This window comes from Danio aesculapii, chromosome 6 (assembly GCF_903798145.1).
Source record: "Danio aesculapii chromosome 6, fDanAes4.1, whole genome shotgun sequence".
Lineage (NCBI taxonomy): Eukaryota > Metazoa > Chordata > Actinopteri > Cypriniformes > Danionidae > Danio > Danio aesculapii.
Window position 1 is genome coordinate 14,544,106 of NC_079440.1, and position 18,754 is coordinate 14,562,859.

Here is an 18,754-nt window from a genome sequence, read left to right on the forward strand (position 1 = left end):
CAGCCGAACTGTAAACTCTTGGTGAGCTCAGCAGACGGGAGCTCTGGAAAACACCACAAACATAAGTAATAAACAAACACATGGAGATTACAACACAGAGGCTGAATAACACAATTATTGACTCTTTCACCCTGTGTTTGTGTTCTACATCATAAAGAGAGGCATTGGCCAAAAAATAAACCACCAACAACAAGCCCACAAATAGTTTTTTTTAACCATATGGTTGGTTTGCTGCTTTGTTACAATGAGAAATCCCCTGTGACTAATTATATATAAATACATCTATGGTGGCTAATGTTGTTTAATGTCCACTTCAACGCTGAGCAATGCAGTCGTATTTTCAGATGTGCTCTTCAAAACTCATTCTGGAAGTCAAAAACAACTCTGGGAGCTTCAGTAACGTTATCTTGAGAGACAGACCTTGACAGGTTGATGGGATACGCCAGGGCCAGGAATCTAGTGTGCACTATAAAAAGCCCAGTGAACCAAGACAGTGTAACACGAAGACCTTTCCATAGCCCGAGCAGCGCTGTGCAATATGAGATGCTAATAGAGCAGACGGATTGACATAGCGCTTCTCTTATGATTCTAGAAGCTTCACGAAGGTTTACGGACAGAAGTTGTGAAGAGAGAAATAATAATAATAATCGACTTATGACTCTGGGACTCAAAAGAATACAGAAAGGAAGAGAAAGTCATCTTTGATGCCCATGATGCAAAAATTCGTTTGGACAGAACTGTGCGTATATAGTGTGTCCAGTCATATTAGAGGGATATAAACAAGGCGTCTCCTGGCGTTAAAATAGGATGCAAATCCCAGTGATTTTAAGGCCCACTGCAACAAAAGAGTGCGGTTTTCCAAATTAATTAACAGGCGTATTAACATGTCTCTATAGTAACGCATATAAACATGTCCACAGAACAGGATTTGCAAAGAAACTGGGAGTAAAAGATCTGTACCAACTGTCTGTGATCAGCTGCACCTCAAGAATGAGTTTAAAATGTTTTTAAAACAGAGCATATTTGTAAAATATAAAGACAGTAAAGTCACTATGGAATTCATAACTGGTAGAATCACCACAGCCGCATAGTCAGTAAAACTGTATACGCGGATGCTTCAAACATACAACAGGAGTCCTGGTTTGTGGACGTTAAATCTGGTTTATTTTGAACAGTTGCATTAAGGTTTTAGCAGTGTATGTTGCATTTAAAGGCACAGGCTACAAAAACAGCTACACTTTCCTTTGACTCCAAAATGGATATTTTCATAAATAATCTGATGAGTATTTAGAGCTGAAACTTTGCAAAAACATTCTGGAGACACCAAAGACTTCTCTTACATCATGTAAAAGGGGTAAAATAGGAGCCCTTTTAATTTGTGCTTTAAGATGGAGGGGAATCACAAATTTGATTTGTTTAAATTAGGATTGTTATAGGATTAATAATAATATATCACTTCTACATATAACCCCATTATATTCTTAAGGCACTAGAGATGCTACAACGGTATAAATGAATAAGTAAATCATTTAAAACAAGTAACAGTAGTCTCTATAGTTAATGCTATCATAATAAAAACTTTGTTTTACACACTTGTAGGTCAATTGCACTCATTGCAACTTCATTGGTCAGCATAAATGAGTAGACCCCTCTACACTCTAAAGCCAAAACTAAAACTAATCCAACAAAAAAGTAAAATAAAAATAAATTAATAAATAAACTTAAGATCCAAAAAATGTGTACACCTAAATTAATTTGTAGGTAAAATACATCACAGTTTAATAAAACAGTTTTGTTTAAATGCACCAAAATATGTTGGCTATATACATTAAGACAGATAAAAACCATTCCATTTCCAAAAGGGGGTGTTACTCATTTTTGCTGAACACTAGGGATGCTCCGGTCAGGATTTTTGCAGCCGATAGAGTTCCTTGTCATGGTGATCAGCAGATACGGAGAACCGATTCTGAGGCTTCAATGCATAAAGCACATTTTCCCTCAAAGTATGATATTAAGTGAAGACCTCTCCTTATCCAAGAGAATAAAGGATGCTACATATAATCCCTTAAACACACCTCTTATAACAATTTAGGTGTGAACATGTCATGGCCAGAAGCAGCTTTATAGAAAAAAAAGAATGATAAGAGATTTTAAAAATTGAAAAAAATGACTAACAATGCAATTTAGAAACGCTGCATAATGATGAAAGAAGAATTCAACATGTCTCAAAGTTTGGAGAGCATATTTGATGCAAAAGAAGTTAACATGGACATCTATAAATCAATGACTTCTTTACTAAAGGAAAAATGCCTATAGTCTACGGTTTATTGCAATAAGCATATTACAAAAAGTTATTATTAAATATTCACGTAAAAAAAAAAAAAATGTCTATCTAATATTTCTACCCAGGTTCTAATAAACTTGCAATATTGTCAAAAACACAGAACTTTCAATTCTTATAAAAGGCCTAAATACATGCAAGGCCATTCAAATATTTTGCTCATTTCCAACTATTGACAGCAGCTCAATAACTCAATGAGAGAAAGGGAAGGAGATTTGCACTTGCGATATCTTAATTCATCCATTCGTTTAACAAAACAACTGAAATGCTTAAAACATAACCGATCCTCTCGTGATCTGTTCTCTTGCTCCTTCACTTGTCGCCATAATTTCTGGAGGTATTTTATCTAATAATTTGCAGCCGTCACTGAGCCATTATGAATATTCTGGAGACTCGGGGAGCTCTCGGGAAAGGTCATGAGGTTGGATGAGATACTAGATAGAGATGTTTGCTTTGCTTCCGTCACAGCAGCTCAAAACGCTGGATATACAATGGCTGCAACAAAGAGACCGTCACACACGCAAGTCTCACCAATAGACTGCAAACTGGGGTTGCTCCACATCTGTACATTGGCGAGTACCAATAGAGTCATTAAATATAATTATCAGCTAATACCGATCTCCGGCAGATCGATCAGAGCATGCCTATTGAACACTTTGAGCGAGATGCTAATGGTCTAATCTGATTCAATGACCTATGCTAAGCTAAGTTAAAAAACGCTCACGGCAGACCCAAAGATTGGCTGCATGGATTTAAAAATGGTAAAACTCAACTGTTTAACACACACACACACACACACACACACGACTACAAAGTGACTACTGTTACTGTTATTGATTTTTAAAACTAATTCAAAATATTCAATTATTAATTTATACCATTGTAGCAATTCACACGTACACAATGGTCTAAATGGACATTCCAAAAAAAAAAAAAATTAAAAGGTATTTTTGTGATGACTGATCAAATCATAGATGCTGTAAACAAAATAATAAAACTCTGCTTTAATTACATTGGGGTATATAGAAAGAGTAGATGGCTTAGGTTTAGCAGTAGGTCCAGAAGTTTCACAGTTAAAGCAGTCATCTACACACATAGAAAGGCTTAAGCTGCACCCGGGCATGTGGACAGACTCTGGAAATGAATGTGTCACTGTAATACCTGATAGTCAGAGTCTAATTTGACAGAAGCGTCTCTGCTGAAGCGATCTCTTCCCAAGACGCTCCCTCTGCCATAGAGTCGACTCGCACTGAGCGCCGAAGATGAGGAAGAGAGCGAGGAGGGCGATGACAGCGATGAAGAGCTGGAGACAGCGAACGGAAACCGCCGAGACTTCGAATCCATCTCTGAACTGCACCCTGAGAGACAGAGACACAGAACGCTTCAGCCATATACACATGACAGCAGTCAGAGCTCAATTCCCTTTAAAAACAGGTTCAGTAATAAGATGTTTCAGACATGTCTTTAGTGATGAACCTCCATAATCTGTCAAAGCATTACAAGTTGCCTCAGGCATGATGATGGTTTAAGAGAAATGGTTCACCTAAAAATTAAAAATCCTGTCATGTACCTAGCATTGCATTGCTCAAAAGTCCAAACGTGTGGTTTACTTTCTTCAGACTCTATTAATTGTAATTCAAGAGTTTACACTTAGCTGATGATTGATAATAAAAGCGTATTTGGCATGATGTTCCGGGAGAGAGCCCTCAGCTCAGAATATCCTCGAGCCTGTGGCACCCTCCCAGTAGAAGGGTGAGAGGAGAGTTTGAGCTCAGTTAGGTCTCGAGTAGGCATAGGCCAGTATAAGAGTCTGACTGTATGATAACCTTGGATAAAAATATCATGGTTGCATGGTATCATGGTATTGTGATTACCGCTTCAAAATAAGTTCTTTTTAAATGCCTGGCCCATGGTAACCTTTGATTTGGCAAGTCACCCCATCTGAAAAGAGAGGGAGAATGACGGGGAGGCGGTTGGGGTGAATTCCTTTGACAGAGATCGACATTTCAACATTAACATAACCTTTTGTTTATTTGATTTATTGCCAAGCAACAAAAAAGCCAACTGAAATTAAATGATTCAATTAAATGTTGTAAGTGAATCAGACTTAAAATGTAAATACTGCCACTTGACAGATAGAGGACAACGCATAAGATATCTGCGAGCAAATTAAGGTAAAGGCAGGAGCACCTCGACTAGTATTTTTCACATAGAACTCCATTGTGTTATAAATTGGATTGTTTATGTTTTTGCAGTAATAAATTCATTAAATGTTACAAATGATACTGCATTAGTTCATATGATTTAAAGCAACATTTTCTAGATATTTTTATATTTCGGTATATACATTTGGCCAACAACCCTCAATCAACTTTGCTTTTTGGCCCTTTATAGGAGAAGTTTGGGCACCCCTGATGTAGATGTTCATTTTCTGCTGGAGATACTCTTGCCCTAAAAAACTAAATAAAATAGTTGTGAAAAACATAAAAAAAAAAAAAAGAAACCAACTTGCATATACCTTAGAAACGATATAAAACTGGCGGTTTTAAAACCTTGATTTTTCCCAAATCGCAGTAAACCTTGAAACCGGTTATCGCCCAATGTCTAGTCTCGAGAACTTCCCTGCTTAGGGTTAAGGTGTGAGATCTGAGATATAGCTGGCTATGAGTTTGTCTTTAGATGCTACTTTGAAGTAGTCAGTTTACTTATGGTGTATTTCTTTGGATGATGGGAGGAAACCGGGAAAAACCCACGCGAGCACGGGGAGAACATGCAAACTCCGCACTGCAACGATGACCGGCACGTGCTCCTCTCAAAATTAGTTTATAAATAAACCACACTTAAATGAAAAAAGAACAAGCAGATCTTTATGAAAAGGTTTAGGCCCAATCCCAATTTTATTTTTGTACCCCTACCCCTTCCCCTTACAACCTAGGGTTAAGGGGAAGGGCTTCAAAAATTACACCTAAGAGTTGTGACAGCACTACAGCACCTGCACACGTCATCGCGATCTCATGCTTTAAGTGAGATCAGACGATTGCGACTGCTGTAGTTATTCCAGTTCACTGAAGGCATATACAATCTAATGTGGCAATAAGCTTGTAACTATACTGTGTATTTACACAGTGGCATGACAGTAAAACATGAGCGGTTATGAATATATTAAAATGTGTTTGTTTGTCGTAAAAATTCGCAATAAATGACAAAAATAAATAATTTGTGGATCTCCTTACTTCCGTGTTCAGCAATGCTGCCGCTGTGTATTCTGGGAAATTCTTACCCCTTGGTTTCGAGTGTGGTCCTAAAAAAATCTTCATTCCGAGAGCTATTCACCCCTTCCCCTTAGCCCTATGCCTTCAAGCTAAAGAGATTTGGGACAGCCCTACCCCTTGGCATGCACTCGCAAAATGAGGGCTAGGGTTAAGGTGAAGGGCTAAGGGGTAGAATTGGGATTGGGCCTTAGTTTACTGAAAAATATGAATAAATAAATAAATGCAATTTCTGTCGTGCTTCATGAAGTTGCAAAACTCACAAGGTCTTTAGTTCCACTTTTTTTAATTTTTTTGAGTTTTCAAAAAGAAAATACATATGTAACGTACATAATCTCTCATACAGAAAGAGACTTTCACATATCTTGTATATGCTTTGTATTTTCTTCACTTTAACAACAACTTTAAACAGTAAAACATGGGGAGCTACAAATCCTTTTAAAAATTTCCTTTAAAGAAGAAAACATACATATTTAGACACAATGTTATATTTAAAAGTTACAATTCAAGAAATATTCTGACATATTGGTGAAATATACTCAATCCATTTACTCCAAATTAGAAAAGTATTCAGTCTGTGTTCTTACTAAAAAAGATTTTCCATGACATATATAGCGTGCACTGTACCAATACATTCTTCAACTGTAGGTGAGTAATTTTAACCCTTTTTGTAATTACTTTTTTACTAGCTGCCAGAAGAATAAATAATGATTTATTGTCTTTATTAATCCATCCATCTAAATTTACCTTTAGTTCCTCTTTGGAAAAAAAAAAAACGGATTTAAAAAAAAAAAAAAAAAAAAAAATTCTAAATCTTCCCCCTTCCATCAAAAGTCCATGCAAACAAGCTTTTGTATAAAAGTACTCTGCACAGATAAATGCATACATTTATAAGGGTTGATTCAAGTGTTCTAAAGAGACACCATATCTTCAAGTGTGAAGATGAACAGGCTACGTAAACATTTGAGGAACCTAGCACATTAAACATGATAAAAGGAAGTTCAAATGCTCAACTGTGAACTTTAATCTGTTTCGCAAAGCAACTGGGCCTCTTCATAACCTCTATTCATTATGAATTTATTTTACAATCTTTTCATGTTTGAAGTAAAACAGTCAATAATGGAAAAAAAAGTCACATTAAAATATCTTCAGTTATGCTGAGATGAATGAAAGGTTAAACTGGTCACAATTTAAATATGAAGAAAAAAAAAAGTTAGTCAAAGCTAGATCAGAAGAAGTTCCCTCTGGCCAGTAAACACTTTTACCTAACATACAGTAGTCAACATGAAGTGACCTTTCAAAGTATCCTAAAACTATCAAACAACACCTATTCTTGTCTTAGAACAATTTAGAATAACTTTTGATCCACTTCAAATGTTGACTCCTGAAGGTCTGTGGAAAAGATACATTTACACGCAAAATCTTCTACAGCTCACTGAGGTTAGATGCTAGTAAAACATGAAGATTCTGATTTATAGTAGAGATTAAAATTGTAATTCTGTTTGAAAACAACTGACATGTTTTTTCCATGTCCCAGTATTGTAAAGCTGCTTGCTCTAAAGTATGGGTGCCCAAACTTTTTCTTATAAAGGGCCATAAAACAAACTTGAGGAATGTGGACCAACGGTTAATACACCAAACTGTATTACATTGAAGTTGCCATGATTAATTAATATTTTTTTTAATTATATTTCAGTGTATATTTTTTACATTTTATAATGAACTTAACAGCAAAAACAAACAAATGCCAAATACACTAGTCAACCTGCACCTGTTTTCGCCCTGATTTTTTGCCGATGTCCTCTGCATTGTCTAGGGCAGGGGTGGGCAAACTCAGTCCTGGAGGGCCAGTGTCCTGCACAGTTTAGCTCCAACTCTAATCAAACACACCTGCTTATAGATTTCTAGTGATCTTGCAGATACTGATTAGCTTGTTCAGGTGTGTTTGATTAGTGTTGGAATTAAACTGTGCAGGACACCGGCCCTCCAGGACCGAGTTTGCCCACCCCTGGTCTAGAGTGACAGCATTTACATTTTGTTTTAAAATCAAATTCATTTACAACATGTAATTGAAACATTCAAGTTAGCTTTTTTGTAGCTCAGCAATAAAACAAACAAAAGAAGGTTACGTTATAATAGAAATGACAATGTTAAAGACATTCATCCAAACCCTCCCCGTCAATATTTTCTCAGATTGGATGGTGGGCCAAATCAAAAGGCAACATGGGCCAACTTTGGCCCGTGGGCCCTAGTTTGGGCATCTCAACTCTAAAGCAATCTACTGTATAGTGCTATGAATAAACATGACTTGACTGAAGTGATAAAATTCAAAACATGAGCAAACATCCACATGAAGTTATGATTTTCTCAATATTGTCATTTTGTTGCACTCACTTCAGCTTTGTACATATTGACTTAATCTGCAAACATGCATTTATTAACAATTACATCTACAGCCATATATTTACAGTATGTGGATTGTTAAGCAAATGTATTTTTGCATATTTTGTAAGTGTATTGTCTTAAGTGGTGAAAATATGGTGCATAAATATATACTGTTAATGCGAACCATATCTAACTGTATTCTGCATTGTCTGAAGCGCACCTGCAATGCTGTTGGTGATGATGTGGTAATAAAAAGTGATTTAAAAAAAAATCTGCTTCCAGCTGCAACGAGCAGCACTGGGATATTTAATTACAGCGTACTGCTGCTCAGGAACTTCAAACATCTTTTCACCTCAAAGCGCAAGAACAAAAACAGCATTCAACAGGAGTATACTAAAGCCTTTATTGGTTCAGAATGACATAAGGGTCAGTAAATTATAACTTTTTTTTTTTTTTGGTAAGGTGAATGACCACAGGGGGGAAAGTTTAAAACAACAACTACGTTTACATGGACATCAATAATCAAATTATTTGCCTGAATCTGAATAAGACAATAATATGATTAAGGTGTTTACATGAGTTGCTTTTTGGATGTTCCTTTCCTTACGCCACCGCACTATCCACATTTCCTCCAGAGTTATATGTAATTTCGGGTCTTTCATCTTTAATTTTTCGACTTTACTGTAGTTTGGCACTTTCACACAGGAACATTTCATGCATGAAATTAACCTTTTTGCTTGGTATAGCACCAGTGCTCCTAACTTTAAAAATTTAGGCGCACTAGCCAAAATTTATTTGCACCCCCAACAATTATGAACACTGTTGCTGTAAGTTTTATATTAACAGATTTATTGCATTTGAATTCAACACTAATCAAAACTAACAAACAAAAAAAATGCATGCACTTACCGGCCCTGCACGCACTGCTTGACGTGAATGAATCTTAGTTAGCGATAATAACTATGATATGATATGTCTGATATTGCACAGATGATATTGACGTAACTTATTATTTGCATATGTCATCTTAAGAGCAATAACGGTCTTTTCATGAGCTGCAATATTAGTTTAATCTTAGTGAATGCAGCAAGCCCTTTTGCGATGGTGAATGCGCTGTCAGTCTCATGACTCATGAAAAAACTGCTGGAAGTCTTTTATCTGCTCTTCGAAAAGTGTTAATGGTGCGTCAACGTTCACCACATGATCTTTAATAAGACGTGCCATTATTTGTAACTTTAGGTAGTTTCTAACACAAAATCTGTCAGTATTATTTTCATTCTCTCGGATCAAGACCTTTACATTTTAGAGGCTGTAGCTCCCTGTCATCTGAACTGAGTGATTGACAGCTGATATTAAACAATCCATTTGCATGCAGTTTAAGAGCAGTGGGCCAATCAGAAGAGCTTGAAGGTGGGGCAAGCATTACAGGATTTGTTTACTGCAGCAAAATGACATGACGACTGTTTTTAATCATTCCTGAGCGCTACGTTTTGCTTTTTAGGCGCAAACATGCATTATGCGTGAACGTCTCCACACATGCGGTGATCATTTTGCAGTAAAAACTGGTCACACGGCAACAATTTATGCACTCGCACAAATGCTCCCAAATATATTTTAAAGGTTGCACGGATAACATTCAGACGCATACTCGGCCAAAACTGTCGCAATTTCAAGCTCTGCGTGTGTGTATGGAATATCCGATCACAAAATGTAGCAAAATTCCTACACGATGGTAATAGTTTGATTGTGGTGTTTACATGTCTGTACTGCACTTTAATAATGTGCCTAAAATAGGCATACTCCACATGTCTTAATCTGATTTCTGTTTAGATTGATTATGTTTTTAGTTGGAATACAGTAATAAATCTTTTTTTTTTTTTAAATGCAGTTTACATGATAGACTCTTAATCAGAGTATTGTCTTAATTGCATTAAAGTTTGATTATTGGTGTGTTCGTGTAAACGTACTCATTGTGAGGTTAAATACAAAAAAAAAAAATTAACCAATAAAACCAAAAAGTATTAGTTCAGCAAAAACATTTTCATCAAGGTCAAGAGCTGTATATAAACACTGACAATAAGTCTATTGGCCAAGCATACCAACTAACACATATAGCTGATATGGTCAATAAAGTGAACAAAAACAATACCCAGTGTTGTATGTATGTACCCTTAAAATGAACATGTCATGATACCGGTATTCGGTACCAATCGATACTGAAGTTTTAAAAATGTCCATTTCCTGCTGACATTTGAGCACTACGGAGCACGATCTTAAACAGTGCTGATTTGCCGTTGCGTTCACGTGCTCCACAGAAATGACTCTGATTGGCTGTAAAGGTCATCAGTTCACCAAACTCACCGCTGTTTACTGCGTGTAACCACAGATACAGGGACACTTGAGCATTTTAAAGCCGCGATTCATCTGCGCATCGCTCGAATGTTAGCTTATAGACAAACCAGCTGCTTGACGTGACTTTGAAACACTCCAGTGTACCTGTATCTGTGGTTACACTCAGTAAACTGTGGGGAGTTTGGTGATCTGATGACCTTCACGGCCAGAGATCAAGGTCATTTCTGTTGAGCACTTGAACACAACGGCAAATCAGCGCCGTTTAAGAACATGCTCAGTAGCGCTCAAATGTCAGCAGGAAATGGACGTTTTTAAATTTTAGTATCGATTGGTTCCAAATTCCAGTATCGACCCAGAAAAAAAAAAATGCTTTTAATTTAGTGTTTAAGAACAAACATTCAGGCAAAATAACGTGACCACTCATGGCTCCTGTTGACATACTTATGAAGTGAAACAATCAAACATTATTAGCTGTGATTCACAACCTCGACAAACAGTCCCAAGTATGTTCATGACAGTCTGAAGTGCAAGTTTGATTAAGACATATGCAAAGGACACCGCTTGTTTTATATAGTTTGCAGCATGTCATTGTGTGAGAGGAAACATGCTCCAGACTGTCAACAACACATTCAGGACCATTTGTAGAAGTTGTGAACTAAACGTAAATTGTAATAAGTAATGTTCATAAGTAATGTTGTTTTGGGGATTTTGAAAATGCCCGGAGGCATTGACTTTATGGAAAAAAAAAAAAAAATCACCAAGTTCCCTGGCTTCAGCTAAAAATCTTCTTTAAATGTTCTAGACAAGAAACAAGTCCCCTACATCTTGGACAGCCTGAGGGTTAGTGAATTAAGCAAATTCAACCTTCAGTTTTAGATTACACAGTAACACACACACTTCCTCTCCCCCCTGTAAACCCCCCCACACATCTTCCTACTGAACCCTTCATCAAACCATCTATAAATACATCTCTCTCTCTCTCTCTCTCTCTCTCTCTCTACAGTAGAGTATCAAAATAGACCCTTCATGCAATGAAAGCTCTCTGCTGCATGTAAAGCTTTTTCCAAATCATGTTGGCCAAGTGAGAACATTGCTAAACTTAACCTGAAGGCCTGAAAGCACTGCTTCAGTCAGGTGTCAGGCCGAAAAAGTACAAGTGAGGCAGGGGCTCCTCCAGACTGGAAAAGTGTACTTGAAATGTACACCGACTTCCAGAACATGTACAGTAGGCCTCAAAGAAGTGCACTCTCAAAACCAATGTTTTGCCACAGCTCAACAGAAGGATATTTTTATGTTTTTTCTCCTTATTCATTCATATATAAAAAAAAAAACCTCTGTCCATATGAAATTGCAAAAACATGCTATGTAGCATCAAGATCATGCAAAACAAACATATTGCTATTAGTGTTGTCGCGATAATGAGATTTCGGTTAGCTGAAATCTGCGAAGATCAGTTGATCCATCAGCGAATCGCTCGTATGTCAGCTCATAGACAGACTAGCTGATCGAACGACCTTGAAACACTTCAGTGTCCATTACTAAACCAGGGGAACAGTGGTGAAGAGAGCTAAACTGGCGACCTTAACGGCCAATCACAGGCAGTTTTGTTGAGCATGTGAACACAACGGCCAATCAGCTGTGTTTAATTATATGCTCAACGGTGCACAAATGTTCGTGGGAAATGAACGTTTTTAAAATTTCTGTACGTAAATTCCAGTATCGTAACAATATTAGTGGCTATATAACCTTAAAGGCTCTGGTATACTTTAAATGAGGGGGAGAAAAAATTTAATTTAAAAAAAATAATAATAAAATTTTTTAAAAAGTACAATGGAAGAATGAACTGAAATGATGGATGCACCGAAATGAAAATTCTTGGCTGAAACCAAAAACCGAAAGAGAAAAATCAAGGCCGAAAACACCGAAAGAAATTATGCCAATTTTTAGCACCATTACGTTCATGGCTATGACTGTGCACTAACCTTAACAAAATCAAGGCATTACAATTGCCTAAATTAACATTAAAGTTTAAAAATAAAATGTTCATTTAGTGGTTACTATTTTTCTGTTTCCAGCAGCAGTTTCTATTTGCGTTCTCACAGCATGCAGTTTCAGCCATTTTGTTTCAGTGATAAATCTTTAGGTCGAAAATCAAAAAATTTTAGGTGGCTGAATTTTCGCAACCCTAACAGAAATTACATTCTTTTAAACAAAATCTAGCCAAAACAAAGTTAAAAACAGCTCAAAGTGAAACTTTTAGAGGAATTAAGTTTGCATCCTAAACTCCTTTAAGCTACCATTGGTCTGTAATGATTATGGAATTGGTGGGTATGTTCTGGAACTCTGCCGTCTTTATTGCGTGATTGATTTTGATTTGTATCTCACATCCATGGAGGTCAGACAGGAGAACATCCCAAGCAACACCACCAAGTTAGCAACACAAATACTCTGGAGAATCGAGTAGCAAACCTGGCAAAGTCTCAAAAAAGATTTTAAAAATACTGCGAGGGGGGGGGTCACACCAGACAAGAGCCACTGCGCTGCACCATACCTTTTAAATTCATTGTGTCATTACTTGTCGGTCCAAACGGAACCACTGCACAGCCTTCTCAAACAAAAGACAAAAAAGAGGCCTTAAGAAAAAATACATGTTGGCCAATCAGAAGCCTTCAAAAAAAAAAAAAGAAAGAAAAGAGACAGCGGTGGATATTCTGACATCAAAAAGGATTTGCATTAACAAATGCACAGTCCAATGTCATGAGACAAAACCTCCATTTCAATGGACACACAACAACACTGTCACCAGAGTAGGCTTGTGCCGGTATTCGGTAATGCGATAAATCACGGTAATGAATATGCACGATATTGTTATCGCGGGCACTTCAAAATACCGTGAAAAATAATAGATCCGAATTTATATTCTTAGAACGCGCCTTAGCTTATTTTCCATCAACCGCTTGAAGAAACACTGCGTATATGCTGCGCAGAACTGATGCGCACTCTGATGTAAACAATCCCCACATGTAGAAGCCCTGTGTGCGCGCCGCCGCTGCCACCGCACTATAATCCTCACACGCAGGGGCGGTGGGCCGACGTACTTTTTGGGCCGGGCTGATCATCGTCTTATGATTTGATCCGCCCATAAAAGGCTTAGCAGCCTATCGTTTATTTCTGCCTTAATGATTGATGCTGCTGTGATCTGTGACTCTCTCTTTTTTCCCGGACAGACAGACCGGGCCGGTCCATGTGACACTCTGCAGCCCATTGGCTCTTTTCGGTATTGACATTGGGCTGGCCCAATCACAAACTCCTATTTTGGACTCCGTGTGAGCGTGCGTCGTCTGTGTGTATTTGTCAAAATAGTCGAGAGTCAGAGAGAAGAAACGCAAGGGAGGCGCAGAGAAATCGCAAGAAATACACCGGCGTTTCATTTAGCGATTCTGAAAAGTTTTCTGTTCATTCTAGTACACGGCTAAAAACGCAAATCACGTGACCACACACTCTCTGCCCAGAGCTGCAGCCACTAGTTCAGCAGGTGAGCATAAACCCCAGGTGAGAGTATAGCCCATGTCAGACAGTTCATCTGCTGGGTGATCTCATCTCACTATAGTTGTTAATTCATCTTGTTGTCTCTCCCTAACAATTCTTATGTCTTTTGAATCACTTGTTCTCAGTTAACTGTTTTGGCTGAGTGCAAAGATAAGCTAATATATTAATTTATGTAACCACATACACTGATTCTGCACATTGACTGATTGCTTACCTTTATCGTTTAAATTTAATGTACGTTATACTGTTATAATGGCCATTATTGGTTATTAAAACTGATATTCTGCAAAAGAGACAGTGTAAATCAAATATCAAAATGAAACAAATTTGACTTATGTTATGTTTTCATTGTTTAGATAGTGAAACAGCAAACAGGATGAGGTGAAAGAGGTTAAAATGTAACACTGTTCCCTTTGAAGATTTACCCATGCATTAGCAGGCAGTTTTTGTTATGTTTCTTATTGAATATAGGCTGAGTGAATAGTGTATTGAATAAGCTAAATTGGCTGTAGTGTATGAGTGTGTGTGAATGAGTGTGTATGGGTGATTTCCAATATTGGGTTGTGGCTGGAAAGGCATCTGCTGCATAAAACATACTGGAATAGTTGGCAGTTCATTCCACGATTGCTGATCGAAGACGGTTTCTCTTTGCACATTCACTTTGATATAATTGCTCAAGTTTACTTTTATATTGTGTATTGTTTTATTTATATTTATTTGTATTTAAATGTTTGAAGTACTTTTAGTTAATTAAAAAGTTATTAAAGTTACTAAGTTGACGAAACTGAAGTTTTTTGTGTTTTTTTACCTGTTTCTCTAGTAAAATTACAATATCGTGATAATACCGTATACCGTGATAAAAGCTCAATCAATTAATCGCAGCATGAAAATGTGATACCGGCACATGCCTACACCAGAGTTACTGAAAAACTTCACGGTTTCTTCAAAATCTTTTTTTTTGGGAGGGTTTCAGTATCCTGATACTGCTTTTGTATGCTAGAGGTGACGTATTGAGTTTTTCTACTCTGGGATCAGTTACCCAAAATGTTTGTTTCAGAGCACTGGAAACACAGATCTTTTGTGTACAAAAGGCTGAAACAATATTAAACTTTTGCAGATTGATCTAAATCCTTTGTATGTGAATAGGGCCTAAATGCCTGTGTTGATATGTTTCCGTATAACAATCGGTAAAAAAAAAAAAAACGGTCAATATAATCTAAAGAATTTTAGCACATTACATTGATTATTTAGTCAAAACACAGCTTTGAAGGTTGTCACTATTCACTTTTACACTGCGGTGGACACTAGTTTTTTCCCCCCTTTACTACTGTACATAAATGTCTTTCACTTGTTTGTGAGAATTTTACATTTTAGGAAACTTTTACTTCACTTCATTACAAAATCAAAAGGTGTACGTTTTACTCCACTACATCTGATATTGATCAACATGTGAACGAGCTGAATCTTGTCAGTTAACTAATGTCAATTAATTTGTGAATAGGAACGGTTTATAAGTGAACAACTCACTGATCACAGCCAGTCTACAGTTCAAGGTTCAATGAATTTACAAACTGATTCAAATGGAAACAAAAACAGGATATTCTGTTAGCCTGGGTGGCCATGACTTTCACTAAAATTAGTTTTTAGTATCGTATCTTTTGCACTGAAGAATAAGTTACTAAAAACAAATTCAATGAAAATCATTTTAGGTCACGTTTTGTCAGTTGTTTGTAAAGTCAATCTGATGTAAAAGGTTGAGCCCACTCTTAAGCCCACTGTATGAAATGCTTTACCTTTTGAATGAAGCAAAATTAAACATAACATTAAATTACCACAAATAAGCACTCATGCAATTTTCCCCACTTCTGTAGCATAAAATAAATACATAACTAACATGGTTACATTACATTCTTCTTATAATTATAACATTTTGCCCTCTGTCTTGTTTGTCATACACATTTTGTGTTGTTTTTTAGATTATATATTTGACCTCAATGTATATTTTGTCATTTTCACTTGTTTTTACACTTTATCAAAATTTATCAGTTGTAGTTATCAGTGTATGACAAGTTTTGGCAATAACTTTAATGATCTCTTGAAACATAAACAGAGATCATCAAGTAGGCGACTTTTTGCATTTAATTCTTAAGGACATTAAAAATAATATACTTTTGCACTTCGACTGAAGCAAAACTGAAAAGGAGGACTTAATACTTAAAAAAAAACGGTGTAAATAGCACCTAAGAAATATTTGACTACGGCATATGCACATTTGTACAAAACAAGGAGGAAATAAAATACAAACTCTTTTTTTTTTTGTCAAACAGCCCTTTAAGCCTCTACATTTCATAGACCAACAATCTGAGGTAAAAGTTGGTTTTATATTCACATTCGTTTAGTGCCAATAAACTTTACAAAACTGAAAAGAAGGACTTAATACTTTTACTTTAATGAGGAGTCACCATTTACAAAGATTCCTAGATTAGGTATTTACATGAAAGAGATAAACAGTAGCGGCATTTTCAAAATTGTTTTGAAAAGTTTTTGAAATTTCAGCATTGTTTTTGTGTAAACAAACAGGTAAAATGCATAAATTTCCTGTTTTTGCCTTTAAAAAAAGACAGTGTAAATAGCACCTGAGAAATATTTGACTATGGCATATGCACATTTGTACAAAACGAGGAAATAAAATACAAACTCATTTTTTTTTGTCAAACAGCCCTTTAAGTCTCTACATTTCATAGAACAACAAACTGAGGTAAAGTTGGTTTTATATTCACATTCGTTTAGTGCTAATAAGCTTTACAAAACTGAAGAGGACCTAATACTTTTACTTTAATGAGGTGTCACCATTTTCAAAGATTCCCTTATTAGGCATTTACACGAAAGCAGTAAACAGTAGCAGCATTTTCTAAAACTTGCATTTCGTAATACATTTTCGAAATTTCAGCATTGTTGTTGTGTAAACAAACAAGTAAAATGCAGAAATTTCCTGTTTTTGACTTAAAAAAAAAAAAAAAAAAACAGTGCAAATGGCACCTGAGAAATATTTGACTACAGCATGTACATTTGTACACAACGAGGAGATAAAATACAAACCCATTTTTTCAGCCCTTTAAGCCTTTATATTTCATAGAAAAACCACCAAGTAAGGTAAAGTTGGTTTTATATTCACACATTCGTTCAGTGCAAACTTGTGACACAGTCCCTATATTACTTACCATGACACTTTGAATATTTAGTGTGAAATCGCATGAGTATGACTTCAAAACAACATTAGCACTATTTAACTGACTGTGACCAAATGTTGCACATTAATAGTCATTAGCTTTAATAGTCACTAGCTACTAGAATTTGCAAAGAATACTTTTCTGAAATTATATTAAGAAGGTGAAAGTCCGGATATGTGAATTCAAAACCAACTTTACCTCAATCAACAAAAAGGCACATTTATAAAAGCCACCTCAGTGCTAAAGGTGAATGTCAAGCAGAACGAGAAAAACATTAACATCAGGGTGTGTATGTAACAGTAGGCAGAAGCAAAAGAGCCAAACCCCTGTGTAAAACCCTGTGGCTTTGTTTTCCGATTATGCAACCGCTGCAGGAACATTTTGTTAAGCCCAGTCTTGCACACTCAACAAAATATTACACTAATAAAATTCAGGAGCCATTTTAAGTAAATGTTTAAAACTCAATTTCCACTTTCTGAGAAGCTTACAATTATTTTTAAACCACATATGCGCTCTTCCTTGATTTCGAGGGCTGTTCGACACTTTGTATGTCAAACATTCGAAGTGTCAACAGGTGCAAATTTGACTGCTACAAACGTTTTACACCCAAGTGGTGCTTTATAACATTGACCTCTTAAAATGACACCTCCAGCTCGGATCTCTTGTATGAACTTGACAGGACAAACAGCATTATTTTGACTGCAAACCACAGCTACTACATATCAATCTGGTGAGATGTCAGTGATTTGCATTAGCTCAGCAAAGCTCTCGGGTTACAAGCGCACTAAATAAACAAATATGCTAGCAGATGAGGTAAATACGGTGTATCTATCCTCGACAAAGGCCTGAGCTCCAGTAAATCGGACTGATCTAAGCGAACACATTAAAGAAAGGAGATGTTCGTGACATGCACCAGTGACCCGTTAAACTAGACGCCCTAGATTGCATGTGATCCCAGGAGTCAGAGGCATTAATAAACCAGCACTCTGCCAGATGTCTAGGCCTTGTTTTTGTTCGCTAGGACACTTCGTAACTACAGCTAGAATAAAGCTCGCTAGGTTAACGGACTAATTTAAACCGTAAGCGATTACATTAGCACTTACCCAACGCAACCCGTTAAAGCGCAACCATGTAAAAGAGTTCAAATGCTCCGTTTGGTATGACTTCCTTGTGAACTCACCTCTGATTTTCCGTCTCTCTGCCTTTAATATTAATGGCGTCTGTGTGTTGATATAGAGGGGGTCACGTGGTTTAAAGTGTAAGCGGACACCGGCAGGAAACACGTAATTGATTGACAGTCGCAGCAGCCAGTGAATGATAGTGTTGCGAATACGCCCCGCCCCTGTTCTCTGAATGCGCCGACAAGATGCATGTTGCCTAAAATTATACATGTGTTAAGTGGTAAAATTCAAAAAGAAAATTAGAGGTGACGTTCAGACATCTTCATCGACTCTATCCAGCAGGTTAGTGTCATGAACTGGAAAGATAAAGCCTTTAATTAGTAGAAAGATTTTGTTAGTTTAAAGATTTCACTTAAACTTCGTTGGATTTAAATTTTTTTGTGAACATTGTTATAATGCAATCAATAAAATGAAATGCATAAGTGTATTATAAATTATAAATCATTT

General features: G+C 36.6%; 1 protein-coding gene across 3 annotated transcripts in view; it reads right to left on the reverse strand.

The window, feature by feature from the left end:
* The window catches only part of marchf7 (membrane-associated ring finger (C3HC4) 7), a 33,626-nt gene extending 15,264 nt beyond the window's left edge, over positions 1-18,362 (reverse strand). For 2 of the 3 annotated variants that reach the window (XM_056459610.1, XM_056459613.1), the window contains exons 1-3: positions 18,307-18,362; positions 3,503-3,699; positions 1-43 (exon numbers count right to left, since the gene is read on the reverse strand). The exon at positions 1-43 is cut by the window's left edge and continues 110 nt beyond it. In XM_056459610.1, coding sequence (XP_056315585.1) covers positions 1-43; positions 3,503-3,685 — 226 coding nt within the window. In that variant the 5' untranslated portion in view covers positions 3,686-3,699; positions 18,307-18,362. Of the gene's footprint in view, positions 44-3,502; positions 3,700-18,229 lie in introns of all 3 variants that reach the window. The other variant, XM_056459612.1, reaches the window with a different exon arrangement.
* Positions 18,363-18,754: the final 392 nt, after the last annotated feature.